Source organism: Centroberyx gerrardi, chromosome 11 (genome assembly GCF_048128805.1).
Source record: "Centroberyx gerrardi isolate f3 chromosome 11, fCenGer3.hap1.cur.20231027, whole genome shotgun sequence".
In the NCBI taxonomy this organism is placed as follows: Eukaryota; Metazoa; Chordata; class Actinopteri; order Beryciformes; family Berycidae; genus Centroberyx; species Centroberyx gerrardi.
The window spans coordinates 13,947,124-13,965,680 of NC_136007.1; the positions used below are offsets into that span (position 1 = coordinate 13,947,124).

An 18,557-nucleotide genomic window follows, 5' to 3' on the forward strand; every position below is an offset into this window, starting at 1 on the left:
GGTTTTCTTGGAAAAGCCATTCGCTTACCAGACAGATCCAAGGGTGGGATTGGTATGAACGGGAAACTGCTTGCTCATCCTTTATCAGCAGGAGTGCATGAGTCAGCGCTCGCTCTGTTACACCCAGAGTTGTTGCGACACTCTCTCTCTCTCTCCCTCCCTCGCTCTCTCTCTCTCTCTCTCACACACACACACACATACTCACAGACATACACACAGGCCATATGACTGAGCCAACCTCAGTTTAGTTTGTTGCCTAGTTGAGATTAGGCTTTCTGGGAGACGTAGTCTAGTTGGACAGCATTCCATTTAGGAATAACCATGTTGGCTAAACAGCTGGGACTGTAGCGCTTATCTAAGAAACTCAACCTTGGACAAAAGAATTCATCTTTGTAAGGTAGGCAGATTTTTTGGAAGTTTGCTACACAAGACTTCATAACTGATATGTTAATGTACAGTATGCCTGTGTCTCATTTTGGTGGTGTTAGTACATTTTAGTTTGTTCCTGGTAGTCTTAGTGAGTAGTTGTATAGTCTGGTAGAGGGAGAATGTATACCTGTATTAAAGTGTGTGTGTGTTTTGTGTGTGTATGTGTGTGTCTGTGTGTGTGTGTTTGTGTGTGTGTGTACATACAGATGTCCCTGATGACCATGTCTGCTCCCCGGTCGTCTGTGTTTACATTTGAGTCTACTGTGCACTCCTGTCATGTGCTGCACTGCCTGGACGACCAGCGGCGGCGGGACATGTTGTGTGATGTTACGGTGCTGGTAGAGGGCCAGAGTTTCAGGGCCCACCGCTCAGTACTAGCCTCCTGTAGTGAGTACTTCACACACAGGATCTCCTCCCACACGCAACATGGAGCGGTCATCACTCTGCCACAGGAGGTGAGATAACACATCATGATGGTATCCAGCTTTAGATACAAACACAGTGCTGCCCTACAAAGACAAAGAGCAGTAACTGTGTGTGTGAGTTGTGAAAGTGAAGTGAGAAAAGTGACTACAAGGTTTATGAAAGTATTAATGGTGCAGTCGTATGTACTGTATAATGTTTAAAAGCATTTAAGTGTGTAAAATCTCTTGATATTAAATTGTAAATCTAGTCATGATCTATGACCTTCAAAACACAAAGTTTTACTGCTTATTGCCTTTGTGGCAGTGTACTGGTAGGATAACAGTAATGCTACCACTTTCTTTCATTGCAAAGTTATTGATTCTTACCACTTTACAGTCTGTTGTCAGCAGAGACATCCAAATAGAAAAAAGAAGTCCAAAATGAGACTCCATTGGCATTCTAGGCACTGAAAAAGTGTGGCGCTGAGTGTCCAATATGTTTCGACCCAGCATGGTCTTCATCAGGGCATCTTGACCATGCTGGTTGAAACATGTTGGCTTTTTTAATTTTCCTGCCATGCTAATAAAGGCTTTTGAAATTATTGGACACTCCTTAGAACTCTGTTTCACTTCAAGAGTACCAAGAACGCCAGTGGAAACCCCTTTTTGAACTTCTTTTTTCTATTTATACTTTCCCCATTGTTCTACAACCACCGTGTTTGTATCACAAAACTGTATCCCAAGTTACAACGCTAGAGCATCCAGTGTTTTCCCCTTTTTTTCCCCCACAAGTTGATATGGCTGACCTCATGACAGACTAACAAAAATACAAAATAGATGTTTACATTTTAGTTGACCGCCACATTAAAAGTTTGTGCCCAACTTTTTTCGAGTGAAACTGCTCATTCATTTACCCCTTTTTTATGTTATAAAACACCAAAAGGCATAAACACTGGATTGTTTGGTCAAGTGTTTTGCTTACTGATCCAATAATAACAATCTTGGGTTTTGTTTCCTAAAATGTTCGCAGCCATAGTGGTTCTTTGTTATATTTTCACATCTGGACCTATTTTGTGCATGATTACTATACATGACAGAAACTATTATAAAATGAATGAAGGTCAATACAATTCCTATTACCATTCATGAGAAGAGGCTAAAATTGTAAAATGAGACAATTTGTTAAGATCAGACGAGACATAAACAGAGACAACTTGGTCATGGGAATTAGTTAACACTGAGAAACTAGGGAACACTGGGAACACTGAGAGATATGAAATATTTTTCAGTCTGTGGGATTATGGTTTTACCAAACATAGAAATGATTCATCAGTCTAATTTGTCATGTTTGTCCCACAGGTAACAGCTACCGGCTTTGAACCCTTGCTGAACTTTGCCTACACATCCAAACTCCTCTTCAGTAAAGAAAATGTCTTAGATGTACGGAACTCAGCCTCCATCCTGGGTTTCAGGGACCTGGACAAAGCCTGCTTCGATTTCCTCCTCCCCAAGTTCTTCTCCAGCAGCAGCAGTGCCCCTTTCCAGAGAAAGACCTGCTGTAAGAAGAGATGCAAGAGGCAACTGTCAAAGGCATATGACGGCATATCGGTGAATGAGAAAGAAGTAAAACCAGTTGCTGATTCACCATCGGAACAGGAAGTGGCTTGGCTCAGTAACAAATCAGTGAGCAGTCAAACAGGAAGTAAGAGCAGCACAGGCGCCCTCCTACCTGTGGCTGATGCACAGTCCGAGGGGACAAATGACAGTTCCCTACAGTGTCCAAAGTATCGCAAGTTCCAGTTGGCTTGTGGGAAGGAGAGCTGTGGCAAAGAGAAAAGCCTGGAGCACCCAGCAGCGGTAACCGAGGATGCCTGCGCTCTCTCCTGCCTGCCCTGTTCCAGCAGCGGGAGCTGTAAGAATGTAACTGAAGCTGAATCCCCTCGACAGAGTTTCTCAAGTCCAGACAGACGGGGTGAGGGAGGAGTCGATGAGCCATTTGAAACAGAATCACATGCCGTGAAAATAGAGAGAGATGTGGGGAGAGGAGAGGTTGATAAGATTAAGAGAGACACAGATGAAAGGGAGGGAGAACGGGATGAGAAGGGAAGAGAGATGGGTGTTGTGAAGATGGAGGAAGAGAAGGATCATATCGCTGGAGTTAGCTCTTCTAGGGCGGTGGCTCCACTCGCAGACAGATCCAGTGTCAAGGGAGTCTCCTCAGGGCCAAGTGCAGTGCTGGGTGAGAGGTCAGCGGGGTTAATATTGCACCATGGCCCCCTGAAGGCCTTTGACGAGGGCTCTGCGATCACTGGGTCAGTGAGGCAAGAGAGGTTTACTATGGATGTTACAGAAGACAAGAAACCAAGGGACTCTGGTGTGCTAGGGGCAATGTCCATTCATCAAGAGGCAGAGGAACAAGCAGGAGGTGAGAGGAGGAGGGTAGACATTGAGATGGACTCTGGCTGGCAAGAAAGAGGAAGAGGGGAAGGAAGGGGCAGCATGGAGAGTGCGGCACTGCATGGGGAAAGAAAAAGGAGCAGTGTGGAAAGGGAGGAGGCCGAGGATCTGGCTAAGCGGCTGGGGTCGGACGTGTCCTCGTCCCCGTTCATCTTCCAGGACCCAGACGCAAGTTCTTCTTCTGATACTGGGAACAAACAGGTCCAGAGCCCATCCTTAGACTGGCTGAAGCTTCATGTCAACCTGTCCTCCAAGCCCACTGGCTGCCCCTTTCTCCAGGATCTGGACCAAAGCAAGAGTGCATGGAAGGGGGCGGGGGAGGCCAAGCTGTCTGGGTGTGCGGGGGTGTCTCAATCTGGGAAGTGTGTGTCATCTCTCAACTCAGGGGAGGACGGAGACTCAGAAACAGAGACGGAAGGAGACAGCGAGTCCTACACGAGGGAGCGGGCCAGACAGGTGAGCATCATGAATCATTCAGCTGAGCAATTCCCCTCAGGCTCTTATAGATCTGCTCTATACCACTTAAATCTAGTCATTACTGCTCTGCTGCTTCCTAACTCTTTGAGTTCAAGTTGGGCTGAAATTAGGTTGCGTCAGTTAGTAAGCTCACCCTAACTGTACATTGCTTTGTTATGTTTGTTTTAGATAAGAGTTTTAGGTACATAGTTCCAGAGACAAATGAGAGTTTGCATTCATTCAACAGGAAGCGGAATTGCTATGGTGCTAAGTTAATCATTCACCCAGCAGAATTGGTCTGCGTTTTTGTGTGTGTGTGTGTGTGTGTGTGTGTGTGTGTGTGTGTGTGCGTAGGTGTGTGTGTGTGTGTGTGCGTAGGTGTGTGTGTGTGTGTGTGTGTGTGTCTTGGTGTACATGTGCATGGGTCTTGCTAATTGGTTCAGAGTCCAACTCAGATGAACTTGACAGCTCAGCCTGTTGAGTTAGCACTGACTGTTGCCACAAACAACAGGTTTTGAGGAATCTCACATTGTCCCTGCTGGACTCGACTGAGGGTTCGCACACTGCAGCAGGTGTGCTGATAAAACTAAGGTCATTTCAGAAGGAAAAAAACAATAGTGCTTTTATTTAACCTAGATAAAACATTACAAGATATATACTGCACCAATATACTGTAGAATAGAGAGTGTACATTTACTGTCACACATTAGCAACAGCAATAACATACTTGACCTATGCTTTTTAAAGTTAACTCTTCTTTTCCAACGGTAATTATTAATAGCTTGGCAGAATCTAACCTATATGTTTTCCTTATACTTTTGGCCATGTCTTTGTTTCTTATTTATTTCCATGTACAGCATATCCCATGGGGAATCTTCACTCATTCAATTATGCCCTATGATCAGTTTCTCACCTCTGTGTGCAGTAATAAGTGTCGGAGTCTAAAGAAATTTAAACAATGATTTTCAACAATGATATTTTGAACTTCACATATATATTGACTGGAATTGGAAAATGCATATCGATACTATTTATTTCAGATTATGTATATTTCATTTTGAAATGAACATAGTCATCACATATTCACATATTCTTGCCAAAATTATTTTTGTTCTGTGTTTTCTGTGACCTCTGGGACATCAGACAAGAAATATGTAACCATGAAAATTTCCAGGATCCTACTACTTTAAAGCAGGTGTAAGAGCAATATGTATTCACATGTTAGGAAGTTATTGGAGTGCCTTCAATCTCATGAAGATGATTCAACAGGACATTGTCACAAATAATATAATGGCTAGTAATACATCTTCTCTAATCATACTAGTCTGAACACAATGAGACTCATACTACCTCTCTGGAGTCTGTAACCTGTATTTCCTCTTGTGGCGTCCCCAGGTGCAGCTGCCATTCTCTGTGGACTGGATTGTGGATCTGACCAGGAATGACTTCCAACAGCTGCTGAAGCAGCAGAGCCTGACGCGCGAACAGCTGGATTTTGTCCATGACATGAGACGACGCAGCAAGAACCGCATCGCAGCTCGCCGCTGCCGCAAGAGGAAACTGGACTGCATATACAATCTGCAGTGTGAAATCAACAAGCTGGTGAGGACCAAGGTTTTAAAATGTTGATGCTAAAGAGCACATTTTTTGTTCTGCAACATATTAATCAGAGTGTGTGTACTGCATGTTTATGTCACAGAAGACGGAGAGGGAGAAACTGATCACGGAGAGGAGCCAGCTGAGTCAGCTGAAGTCAAAAACATGTCACAGTGTCTCTGCCTTATGCCAGAGGGTCTGCAATGAGGCCAACCTGCAACCGGACCAGCTCCAGGTGTTAGCCAAATACACCTCCCCAGACTGCCCCCTCGCCTCTTTCTTTCCCCACACAGACTCACTCCTCACGCAGCCCGGGGTGCCGCTCCAGCCCCAGGCGTCACTGCCAGCCTGCTCCTCTTCCTCTGGCCTTGATATGTATAAGGCATCTTTGGGGCCTTCGTCCAGCTCCAGCAGGGACACAGTCACAGGGGACGGTCGACACTCAGGCGATGGGAAGGCCCCTTAGATACGTATCCGTGCTCAGATAACTATATGTTTATGATGTCAAACTGGTTATTAAAACAAAGGTTCAACCTGTTTCCACATCTGACGACATCACCGTGGACTGTGGACTGTATATGAGCGGAGAACACAATGCAAAGCAGTGATGGTGCAGGCTGGTATGCTTGTGATCTGATCCTAATATGATTATGTATTTATACTGAGAAGGCAATTTAATCAAATTCCCTAACTTTTTAAATCACTTTATGCTACCTATAATGCATGCCATGCTTTCAAAACCATTCCATTCATTTTTACTCCAATCACAAGTCTTTGATGACCTCCTATAGATTTTATTTTGACCTTAGCACAGTTTCTTTGAAGTTTAACAGGGGAAGCTATAACTGCCTGCCAATCAGCGCAGCCAAAGTGCAACTTGGAAACTTAAAACTTTTAGCTTTTGAGACAGTCAGAACTACTTTATCATAAATCAAGGGTAAAAGCCATTGGTCTGTGTCTGGTAAACCTTCACTGGCTGGAAGTTCAGGATGCATAACAATCCATCCTTGTCTAACATGTACATTTTCTGTTAAATAAAAACATTTTGATACTGTTTGATACAGTTAGATTCTCAGGTGGCAACACAAAAATTCAATATACAATACCTCTTGCAGACAGCATGTGCTTTGTGCAGTGGAACAAACCACAGCATTTAGCAGCAGACCAGACAACTAAACAAACAGCCTTGACATTGTTTGCCATGTTTACTTTCTGGTCTTATTCCAGGCTGTCATTGTGGTTTACTATCCTCAGCTGACCACAGTGACACAGCTTTTTCAGGTTGGGGTTGAACTCACCTCTGGGATCCTTGTTTTCACACACACCAATACAGACCTCACAACTCATCTTACTAATATGTTTCAAATGAAGAACTGTTATCCAAAGAAGCTGCACCTTCACAAAGCTTTCATTCACGAGTAAAGCGCACTTTTAGGGGAGCAGATGCCTCACACTGTATAGTAAAATCCATCATAGAAGTCCCACATCATGCATCTATCCTGCACTGTGGCAGGCATTGGAGTCTCTTATTTCTCAAATGTTATTTATGAACATTATAACACAGGCAACTGGATGCTGGATCGTTTCTTTCCCCTTCTGATGGTTGAAAAGTTATTATAAATGATTAATCTGAATTACTGTCAAGGGTGCAGCAAATAGTGCAGCTGTAATCCATTGATGGATACAGTACTAGGAATGGAAAAGTGGGACTTCAATGATGTCACTGTCACATCTATTTGTTGTCTTTCTCTGTGCTTCTTGTGTACTATCAGCAGTACAAATATTTCTGGTTCCTTACATTGATTTGTTGTGTGTCCTATTCATTACTCTATTATCTGTGGCTTGCCACAGGTTGTCTCTTTCCCTGCTCATAGTAAATCTTTGACTCAGGGCTTTAACAGAAAACTAACCTTCGACCTCCCGCTGTATAAATGGATTGCTCATAATCACAAAAGATTGTTTCATGAAATGTTTATTAAATGGCCTTTACAATGATGATTTTGTTACACTGCATGGTGTATGTATGTATGTATGTATGTAGATTCATTTTACACTCAGATATGTGCTATTTAATGCAATACAGCTGGTCTTAAAAAGTTATTTGTGTAAAATATGAAATGTCTAATACAATACATCGAATACACAGTGATGTTGGGGTGGGAAGTGGAGAGTTTTTAAGACTTCTATTGAAGGGTATAATGATATGAGAAGTTTTTTTTCACCATACCAACTAGAGACTGCACATACAGCCAAAGGAATGAACAGTAAAGCTGATGGTTATTGCCCCCTAGTGGCCTATGTAGGCTACTGATAGCGGGCATTAATCTCGGGAAGTGCATATGGAGACACTGAAAGCTGTGTACATCACATAAATATCTCTTCTATTATATTCTTTCATTTTCCATACACAACAACGAGCATATATATCAATTACTATGTCAAAATAGTGTCCTGACCTTAAACAACCAAACTGAAAAACAAATCCAAGCAACAACAGAACAGAAAGTAAACCTATCACAAACACTAAAACATGTTTTTCATCGTCCTCCACTTGTGAAGATGGCTGTTAGAGTAATGCAGTGTTATAGAAGAGCCATCAGGTTAACAAGCTACACAAACTGTCAGTGCTCAGTGTAGATGATGAATAGCTGAGCTCAGAAGGTCTTCAGAAGACCCATCTGTCACGGCTCGCAGAAAGGCAACCTGGAGAGACTCGTTACAGATGTTACACTGCACTTAGTGTGTCATCTCTTTCTCTCTGTAACCTGTCACTCTCTCCCACTTATTCTCCCCTCTGTCACGTTTTATTTCGTTTTTCATTCTATCTCTCAATCTCTTCTATCTCCTTGCTTGATCTCCTTTCTTGCGCTCTCCGCCTCGTTCTGCTCTTTTTCTTCAGCGAAATTAGATTTTGGCCACTAGGAACTTCACAAGATAAAGATCTCATTAGGACACAATAATAAAGTCTATCCGGGTGGCTGTTTTAATTTGCAGTGTTATGCCATCTCACTCTTTTATGTGAGGAAATTTATCTTGATCATTACAAAACTATCAATCAATCAATCTATCAATCTTTAGCGCTTTTTCATAGCCTTTCATGCAACTGTGCTTCACAGAGACAACAGTAATAGAAAGAGATGAAGTAATAATAAAACAATTAAAATGAAATAAGATGAAAGCAAATAACTATGATCTGCTAATCACAGTAAGTTGGGTCATTCTCATTGGTATTTGTGACATTTAATACCCTTGTTACAAGAATTAAGAGAAGATCTAGGGGTCAAAAGTCAAGAAGGCAAACATAGCCTAATAGATTTTGGCACAAGTGAGTGGGAACTGAGAGGCTCTGAGGTCCCAGGGCTTAAAGGTGAGAAAGTCACCCTTAAGACAGAAGGTCATTTGGCTGGAACAGCGAGTGTTGGTGTTCACACTCTGGAAGTAAGTTTCAAATCCAGTCAGCCTCAAGTGACTGCACACCTCTTTACCATGCCATATGTGTGTGTGTGTGTGTGTATGTGTGTGTATGTGTGTGTGTGTGTGTGTGTGTGTGTTTGTGCATGTATATGTGTGTGCATGTGCGTCCAAGTGTGTGCATCTGTGTGGTTAATCTCTAGGAATGAGACCTGTTCCCATCTTGGGAAAACACACTATTTGAGACCGGCCTAGCAATGGACTACATTGATTTGTTTCCTGGTAAAGCTATAGAAACAGATGGGTGAATATAATGCAAAAACATGGAGAACAACATGTTAACAACAAATTAATACAAATGAAAATGAAAAAAAATATCAATGTCTAGGACTTTATTTATACTACTGCGGACAGATATTAAAGTCATGGAGAGCCAGATACTTGCAGTGTGACAAACTTGACAACAGATGGCACTATAAGAGCAATTCCTCATAATGAGAGTAGGGGGAAAGACATTTTAATCCAATCAGGCTGCAGACTAATATCGTCTGAGTTCAGCTGAATTATGTAACCATGTTATTAAGCTGGCCGAATATGTTCTGATCTAATAGAGAATTATCAGCCATAATCTGTGATTCTGCCTCAAAACACATGACTGGAAAAAAACATGTTTCAAAGGCAGTCAGTGTCCCCACAGAAGGAACATGTTAAGTGTGACTTGCTTATGAATATTTGTGTGTTTTTATCTGGGTTTCCCCGCATGCGCTGTTGCCCGGCTGTCTGTACCGTTTTGCTGGTGTGAGCATTTGAAGTATCGCTGCTGAATTATGAATGTGATCGTCAGACTTTCTCTTTTTCTCTATTTCTTCTCTCTCTCTCCTCTCTGTCATCTTCTCTCTTACTCTCTGCAACTAATTTTCTTCTCTCACTCTCTGTCCTCTCCTTCTCTCTCTCTCTCTCTCTCTCTCTCTCTCTCTCTCTCTCTCTCTAAGAGAACATGTGGGTGTTTTCTGTAGGTGGTTCTCTGGCAGAGTGTGATAACCACAGAGTACACAATATGTTAGCCTTATTATCCTAGCAATGTACAGTTATATTTGTGTGAATGGTAAGTAAAGAAAGACTTAAGAGACAGAAAACCAATGATAGATAGATAGATAGATAGATAGATAGATAGATAGATAGATAGATAGATAGATAGATAGATAGGTTGTTAATGGTGAGGTCTTGGTGACCTGAGCTGAGACCAGACAACCAAATCTAATCCCTCAGGGAGAGAATCAGCCACTCAGTCATGTGGCTTCCTAATGAGAACCTGAGAGTCCTGGATCAGCCACACACACACACACACACACACACACACACACCTACACACACACACACACACACACACCGCTTCTCAGCCCAAACTTGCTCTAAAAGTAGGCAGTAGTAGTTTTATTCACATGGTAAACAATTTTACAGTCTTTCTTTATGCCAGTGCTTCAATATCACATTATGTTAGTGTGTGTACAAGAACGTGAGACATGTCACAAGTGTAAAATGAGATTATTTATTTTGCTACATTACAATAAATAATGAAAAGAACAATCCACAAGTGTCGTAATAAACTGAAGTTGTAGTTTCCAACACTTGTAAAACTCTGGGGGGAATTGCCAGACTGATAATGGCAGCAGTTAACTACTGCTGAGCCACTGAGTCAGATATAATTTATAGAGAGATTAAACCTAATGTGCAATGATTTCTCACAAACTCTCACAGGCACTGTGTTGTGTGTGTTTGTGTATGTGTGTGTGTGTGTGTATGTCTGTGTGTGAGCGTGTAATTCTTTCTCGGTGAAAAATCAGCACCATGCTCACATGGTGTGTGATGGTGTCACACTTCTTCATGAATAAGTGAAATTGTGATCCAGGGGAGAAGGCGCTGTCTTTTGGCTAATTGCGCCCTATTGTCCATGCCATGAATTACCAGCGGGAATTCACACATCAACACATGACGCAGTTGTGAGCAGCCTTGTAAACACGGAGCAAATCAGCTGCGATTGTCAGATTTATTGCCGGGGAATGTTCTGTTTACTGGTGACCAGCGAACACAGGAAATACTGTCCCATCATTTAGATGTTATCATTTTCAATCTGCACAATTGGCAGCAAGCCTTTCTGGATTTATAAAGTGCATGAAAAGAGCATCAAATGCACTTGAGTTTATCCTGGTTTCACACTGTAGAAAATGTAAGATCTGGGGGCGGATTTGGAGTTCGTATAAGGCCACAGTTCTCTCCGTCCTAAGTCCAAGTAGGAAAAAACAATATATTTGTCTTTACTAACCATAGGGTTTAGAGGCCTTGACTGGGTACAGAAGACAGTAGTTCCAGGTAATACAGAGGTACAGGCTCACCGAAAAGAAGGAAATGCAAGCAAACTGAGAAACACCGTCCCATACATGCACCTAGAGTCCGCTTCTTGACAAGGAAGATCAATAAAGGTATTGCATCTTCGGCTGTGAAGTAGAGCCTGTGCGGGCTTACATAACGTTTCTGTATGTGAATCAGAGGATGAGAGGGAGAACTCAATTTAGAAGGGAGAAAAGAGAGGGACAGAGGAGGAATAAAAGAGAGAGAGACTGGAAGCGGGTGTATTACGAGAGGAGAGATACAGCTTGGCAGGTCAGAGCAAGGAGAAGAAACGAAAACGGAGGATGGAGTGGGTGAAGTGAGGAGAAAAAGCCTCCTGTTGAGGTAAAAAAAGAAGAAGAAAATGGATTAAGAGCGGGGAGAGCGGACGCACGGTGTGTGTGTGTGTGTGTGTGTGTGTGTGTGTGTGTGTGCATACAGCGAGGAATGGCTTCGCATAGATGCTAGACAATATCCATAATGTGCTTATATTAATTATAGAGCGCATATTGTTTACCTGGGTGAGGAAAGAAGACTTGAATCAGTTACCATGGATACAGAGGGTTAGGCTTTGATAAGTGATCCAGTCCATAACCAGACAATCACCTCAATTTTACTTCTGATGATAGAAAACCACATACACAAATCAATTAAATCGGATGAAGCGAACATCATTTTGGCCACCCAGAGAGTATGATGTTGTAGCCAAATTGTTAGAGTGAGGTTGCTGCTTCGAAACAGGGAAAATCTAGCAGGAGAAGACAAGCACTCCCTCCTGATAACAAATATGGCTGACATGCCCTTGATCACTGAACCCTCAGCTGCTCCAATAGTGGAGCTGCCCAGTGTTCATCTCCCACGTGTGTGTGTGTGTGTGTGTGTGTGTGTGTGTGTGTGTCTATGTGTGTAACCCTCCCTCCCTTTGCGACTACTCACCCAGACCGAGTTGCTGCTGTAAGTAAGAATGTGCTCAAGAATGTTCTCAACTTCGCCTGGTTAAATAAAGGTTAAACATTAGTCATTCTTAACAGTGGCTTTAAACAGAATAACATTATATCTTAGCCAGCATTCCACATGTACAACATTGTTAAGCATAAATATCTTTAAACGACATAAAAAAAAAACAATGTATGTGCAAAATTCACATAAGACAATAGCAATTCTGGGATTAGTCCACTGAAAGTGTCCAATAAAGCTTTCTTTGGCTCTTCTGGAATAACGTTAAAGAGAGAGTCTGCGTGTCTCCCACACTGCTCTTTCTGGAAGGAGAGATAAACGGAGGGTAAACTGCATGACCGTCCAGTCTGGACAGAGGCTGAGTGGCATTTAGACAAGGAAGAACAGCATCACACTCTGACTTGGTTGAAGTGGATACGAATGAATGAATGTAAGTCGAGCAAGATTTTCAGACATTTGACACTCAGGGAAGTAGGTGTCCCCTCTGCATCCTGTCATACCCAAATCCATCGCTGCTCTCCTTAGGGTGCGTTCACAGTACCAAGCATGTTTGGAGTGTTTACTTCAGTCCTCTTCCAAGTTGTTAGGAGTGAGAGCATAATTGTACCAGCTACAGGAAATGGGGATACAGTTTTACGGGGAGAAAGATGTTGACATCTGATAGTGGTTTCTCATGTTTGGAAATGAACCGAGGGCAAACCACGGTTTGGACCGATGCTCATATTCAGTTATTTCTTCAAAGAGTGCAGACAAGTCCATCATGCTTAGCTGAAGTTACAGAGACTGGAATCAGATTTGCTTAACTCCTGCCTCCCTGCTGCCAAAATCTCCAATCTCCTTTTGTTTACAAGCTCTGGTTCACTTGTACTTGGGCAGTGTGAGCTTAAACAAACCAAATACAAAAAACAGCAACAAAATAAACTCTTCAACTATGGTTCGGACCAAAAAACACAGACAAGCTATAGGTGTGATCGCACCCTTAGATCTCCTTGGAAGGCCATGTGGTGTGTCTGTCCCTCTTTCTCTCACTGTCTCTCCACTCTGTCCTGCCACCGCTCCCTCCCTTTATGGTTTGAAGCAGCCGGAGCAGCTCATCTGCCTGTTGGAGTCGAGCTGCGGAGAGATGGTGTCTGGTACCACTGACTTCAGGATGTCACTCTCTGTGGCCATGATGTGTTTGACCAGGAAGTTTGCAGCTTCACTGATGTTGAGATTGTCCTAAAGGAGAGATATAAACTGCAAGTTGGTACGGTTGCATAATTTGTGTTTCTTCCAACTGCACGGCATTCGCTTTGTTATTTGTTACCCTGTTTTATGTCCTGTCTGGCAGTACAATTGTTTATATTATTGACATAGACTAAAAAGAATATAAAAACCCACCCACCAGCCCAAAAAAACATTTCATGTTTGAGGACCTATAATTTGAAAATGGAAAAACTCTTACGTCACAGACAATGAGAGGTTTTATGAATTCTGTTTTGGACTGTGGTTAGGGTTAGTTTACTGCTTCAAATGAATTATCTCAACTAAATCTGTACTGAACACGATGTTCCAGCTTGATCTGGTTTCCCGTCAGTACACATCCTGTACATTAGTGGGTTGTGGACATTGTGCAAGACGTAAGTGACTGGCATCTTCATGTGAACAGTTACACCCTATGTTCGCTTCTGTGTGTTTGAACCTACCTGATATGAATGCTATAAAAAATTTTCTCATTGCTGCCAAACAAGGATTCATACAGCTGTTTGCATACGCTACATCTGAGACTCAGGCTCTTTGAGGTTTGGCTGAACCTGCACCTCATGACCTTTGACCTGCTAGAATGTTGAGTCTTCATGCCATGAGGAGGGCAGCGCACTTAGGCTGTTGCAACACATTAGTGTCTACAGAGGATGTGTGAATAAAGACAGCATTTGTAGAATTTATGGCTTTGCGTACTACAGTGTCTTGGCTGAATTTAGTATACATGGGAGGAAACGAAATTTAATCTAACAATTGTCATAATGTGTATCACAAAAACAGTTTATTTAAAGAAAGGAGAAATCTCTATTTCTCTCTATCAAAGTGGAAGTACAACTCACAAGATAAAACCTATAAGATGGAGCTTTCTGTTTCTTACCAGGGAGTCAACTTTCATCAACTTCAACTTTCCCATATTGCTTTTAACTTTTCACATCGATGCCTTGTTATGACCCTCCTCTTTAAATTTATCCCACAGAACCACTTTCCATGAGGATATGAAATTCCAGTTGGCTCTGTGGGGATTCACCGACTGAAGAGACCTGAGCAGGAGAAGGACCCAGACTAAAGGCCTATAGAATCTGGTCCATTCAGATAATGGTTTACCCATCTTGGCCATGCTCACAAATACAAAAATTACATGTATACATATACACTACCAGTCAAAAGTTTGGACACACCACATTTTTCTTTATTTTTTTACTATTTTCCACATTAGAATAATAGTAAAGACATTGAAACTATGAAATAACACAAATGGAATTATGCAGTGACCAAAAAAGTGTTAAACAAATCAAAACTATCTTATATTTTAGTTCTTTAAAGTAGCTGCCCTTTGCCTTGATGGAAAGTCAAAGGCTTTGGAAAGAACTTCATACACAGGCATCAACTTCACTATTTATATTTGTCCAAAAAAACTAATTTCAAGCATTTAAGCATAAGCCTTTAGATCAAAATGGCTTTAAGATAATGAAAAACATGCATTCAATCAGGTGTGTCCAAACTTTTGACTGGTAGAGTATATGCTGGTCACAATGAAATGGCATTTTGATAGCATCTTGAAAAGTGAAAAGTCACAATGAAACAGCATTTTGAGAGCATCTTACTTCCATAATTTGATGTTGAAACAAGATATTGGGGCGGGACATAACACAGGGAGGGATCATTCAAAAGTGTAAACCAATGGGAAATCAGTTAGGGAGAGAAAGGCAGTTTTATTTGATGGGAGGGGCAGAGGGGCGGGGCTGTTTAAAAATCAGTGATGTTTTATTGGTTGAATTTATTATTTACGTCTACTGGCATTGCATGAGATAACCATTAAAGATACACTGTTTTCCAAGAAAAGTAAAGGGATTTTGATATAAAAATACAGGAAAATAATAATGTTCATTTTTTGGCATTTACTGTTAAATGGTTGTATTTTGTGAATTTGAAAATTAGTGAAAATGTCATGCTTCATTTGTTGTGACTTGTGCTCACCTTAGCGGAGGTCTCAAACCACCCGACAAAGCCGTTGTCTTTGCAGAACTGGTCCATCTTGATGCCGTTGTTGGTGAACTCGTCTCTGCCCTGGTCACATTTGTTCGCCAGCAGCACGGTGGCGATGCTCTGTCCATTAGCCAGCATTAGTTTGGAGTCCAGGTCCTCTTTCCACTTGGTGACCGCCTCGAAGCTCGTGGGCCGCGTCACATCGAACACGATGAAGGCTCCCATGGCTTCGCGGTAGTACACTCGTGTCATGTTACCGAAACGTTCCTGACCTGTGATACACACACACGCACACACACAAACAACCAAACAGAGATCTTAATTCATCTATGTGTTGTTCCCAGGGATCAGTGTGATGAGTGGCTCATTCCAGTTGTTTTGCTGCATGTTTGCGTCAGCTGGCATCCTAAGACTGGGCCTACATTCCTGCATTCCCATGATACAGCGCATTCCCGTGCTCTTACTGTCACGTTGCACTTAGCAAGACAAGTCAATGCCACCGCTTGTTACTGTTGATAATAAGCCTACTTTAGCCTGACAAAATTAAACCTGCATTTTGCCTGCCCTGCAGTGAAAATAAACCTGACCTAGATTATAATGGGATTTATATAATATACCTGTGAGAATATAACCATGTGAAATGTGTGTGTGTGTGTGTGTGTGTGTGTGTGTGTGCGTGCATGTGTGTCCATCCATGGTTGTGTATTGTAAAGGGAGTGGAAATGGGGTGTTTGAGGTTAGAACAGCTGTCACCATGAAAGTCCCCGGGGGGTGTGTGTTCTGCTACTTAGTGTGAGTATTCAATGGTCCAAACCAGTGTGTGTGCGTGTGTAGACTGATTGTTTTACATACATGCCTCCTAGTATAATATGGTTACATAGCAAATAGACAAGAACTAAATGCTGCTGTTTGGCTCGTGTGAATAAGAGGAAATGAAAGATCTGGCAGGACATGAATCAACAACTTCCCCCCTTTTCTGCATGAGAACGAATGGGTTGTCATCACTTATAAGGACCCCTCATCTACAGCAGTGTGACTGCAGTCAAAGACAGACACACACCTGACACTGTCATTCATTCAACTGGCTTTACAACGTATGAATCATACTGACGATTGACTTAGTTTTACATGAGTCCAAAGCACAAAGGATTTACCACTGGATTGGATCCATAAAGCATAAACTAGAAAATACAGAGAAAAAGGGAGAGTGTGTGTGCGTGCGTGCGTGTGTGTGCGTGCGCGTGTGTGTGTGTGTGTGTGTGTGTGTGTGTGTGTGTATGCATGTGCGTGTGAGTGCACAATCCATACTTTCTATGCTGAATTCCTTGCAGGTAGTGAAGGGGATGCTTCTTGTATCATTAAATATACTTAAACTGTACTGAACCGTGGTAATATTTGAATCTTATAAATTATAATTTAATTTGGTTGATTCAAATTAAGCATTTAAAGTGTGTGTGTGTGTGTGAGAGAGTAATGATGTTTTGTTTTTTATTTAGTTTACAATGACACTCCTGTGACTAGCCTTTAAATCTCCCTCACATGGGCCCGCTCACATGATCCAGCACCATACCTTGCATGAATGACTGGATGACAGTGTGCTGGTCTTCCTGAACGGAACAATTTATGACTGTGTGTGTGTGTGTGTGTGTGTGTGTGTATGCAAGTGTGCTGTGCTGTCTCTGTGTGTGTGAGTGAGTGTGTGTGTGAGTGAGTGTGTGTGTGAGTGAGAGAGAGAGAGAGAGAGAGAGAGAGAGAGAGAGAGAGAGAGAGAGAGCAAAATCCTTAGTCTGCTTGTGAGACTTGTCAAATAACGCACCATTAAATACCAAGCAGCAACTCTCAGCAATGATAACCTATACTGCGTGAAAGTAGCCTACTGAATTGTGAACTTTTTTATGCTTTTTCAGTGCACCGGTGAAAATGTCCATATCTCCAAAGTGTCAGCTTTTCAGGAACTGAGAAACAGCCTGTACTTTTCTAGCTTGACCATGAAGTTTTGAGTTTATCCAATGGGTTTTGATTCAAAACCAACTGGAAAAAAAACCCACTGGTCTTATGAAACCCAAGATTTCATACATGGATTATATGGTTCTCTATGGCTTATGAAACCCTTATAAGCCATAGAGAACCATGTAGCCTAATCCTTCAAGTGAAAGTAAAACATGTAAATCACCGAAATTAGAGTTAGGAGGGTTTCACAATCCAGTAGGCTGCTCTTCCTTCAAACCAATCAGCTGTTTTAGATCCTGCTGATGACGTCGTAAAGCCACAAAAACAGGTTTTCTCTTATTTTGTTGACTTTCTATTCTAATGACAGCTGTTACAGTAGATGGAAACCTACTAATAAAACACATTAAAACTCACTAAAACGCCACTATAGGCTACTGGAGTATGGATGCTAGACATAGGCTATATTCTACTTCACTGTCCCACCTGCGATGTCCCACAGCTGCAGCCGGACAGTCTCGGAGTCCCAGTTCAACACCTTCAAGGCGAAGTCCACTCCAATAGTGGCTCGGTAGTTGGTGGAGTAGGTCTGGTGCACGTAGCGCCTGATGACGGAGGTCTTCCCGACCCCCAGGTCTCCGATCACCAGCACCTTGTACAGGTGCTCTTTCCGGGCGCCCTGCATGCCGCTGGAGGACGACGGGTGGTTGGTCATTCCCCCTCCTGGGTCTCAGTGGTTTCAGCGGCTTTCAGAGTCGTTACGAGTCGAGTTTGTTTTATTTTGGGTTTGTGTGGCTCTCCCTCCTCTCTCCCTGCTGACCCCTGTCTCTGTTTGCTCTTGCTCTGCTCTCAGCATGGGTGAGGAGGAACCGCCCTGCCTGTGGGGAAGTGCGTGTGTGTGTGTGTGTGTGAGTGTGAGTGATCTCCTTGGGGGCTGTGCTTGGGAGCGTGTGACCTCGCCTCGCACCCTGGGGAGACGCACGGTTAAGGCGTCCCTATAGGATGGAGTCGCCCCCTATAGTCTCAGTGAATCAAAATAAAGTTTCAGAAAGTAGCCTACTAGAAGCAGTAATGTCGAACATGTTGGCTTATGTTGAGTTGAGTAACACGTAGCTATAGGCCAAGTCAGAGATGAGTCATGCGATGATTATATTTATTTTCCTGCACCCCCCCCCCCCCCCCCCCCCATGTGAGTTTATAAGAAGGCTGTATAGTAGAGAGAGAAAACACCAATACTTTCTTATTATGACTCACAGCTGCAGGGCAGAAAGCTCCCCCAAAGAG

General features: G+C 42.6%; 2 protein-coding genes across 2 annotated transcripts; one reads left to right on the forward strand and one right to left on the reverse strand.

Moving 5' to 3' along the window:
• The first annotated feature begins 220 nt into the window (after positions 1 to 220).
• bach1b (BTB and CNC homology 1, basic leucine zipper transcription factor 1 b) lies at positions 221 to 7,337 on the forward strand. The gene is made up of 5 exons (XM_071924643.2): positions 221 to 397; positions 636 to 884; positions 2,193 to 3,746; positions 5,142 to 5,348; positions 5,446 to 7,337. Exons 2-5 carry the CDS (start codon positions 636 to 638, stop codon positions 5,806 to 5,808), a joined length of 2,373 nt encoding a protein of 790 aa, XP_071780744.2. The 5' UTR covers positions 221 to 397; the 3' UTR covers positions 5,809 to 7,337.
• Positions 7,338 to 10,288: 2,951 nt separating this feature from the next.
• Positions 10,289 to 18,093, reverse strand: rab38b (RAB38b, member of RAS oncogene family). Its single transcript, XM_071924647.2, has 3 exons — positions 17,760 to 18,093; positions 15,318 to 15,598; positions 10,289 to 13,316 (listed from the first exon to the last, which is right to left on the reverse strand). Exons 1-3 carry the CDS (start codon positions 17,986 to 17,988, stop codon positions 13,164 to 13,166), a joined length of 663 nt encoding a protein of 220 aa, XP_071780748.1. The 5' UTR covers positions 17,989 to 18,093; the 3' UTR covers positions 10,289 to 13,163.
• Positions 18,094 to 18,557: the final 464 nt, after the last annotated feature.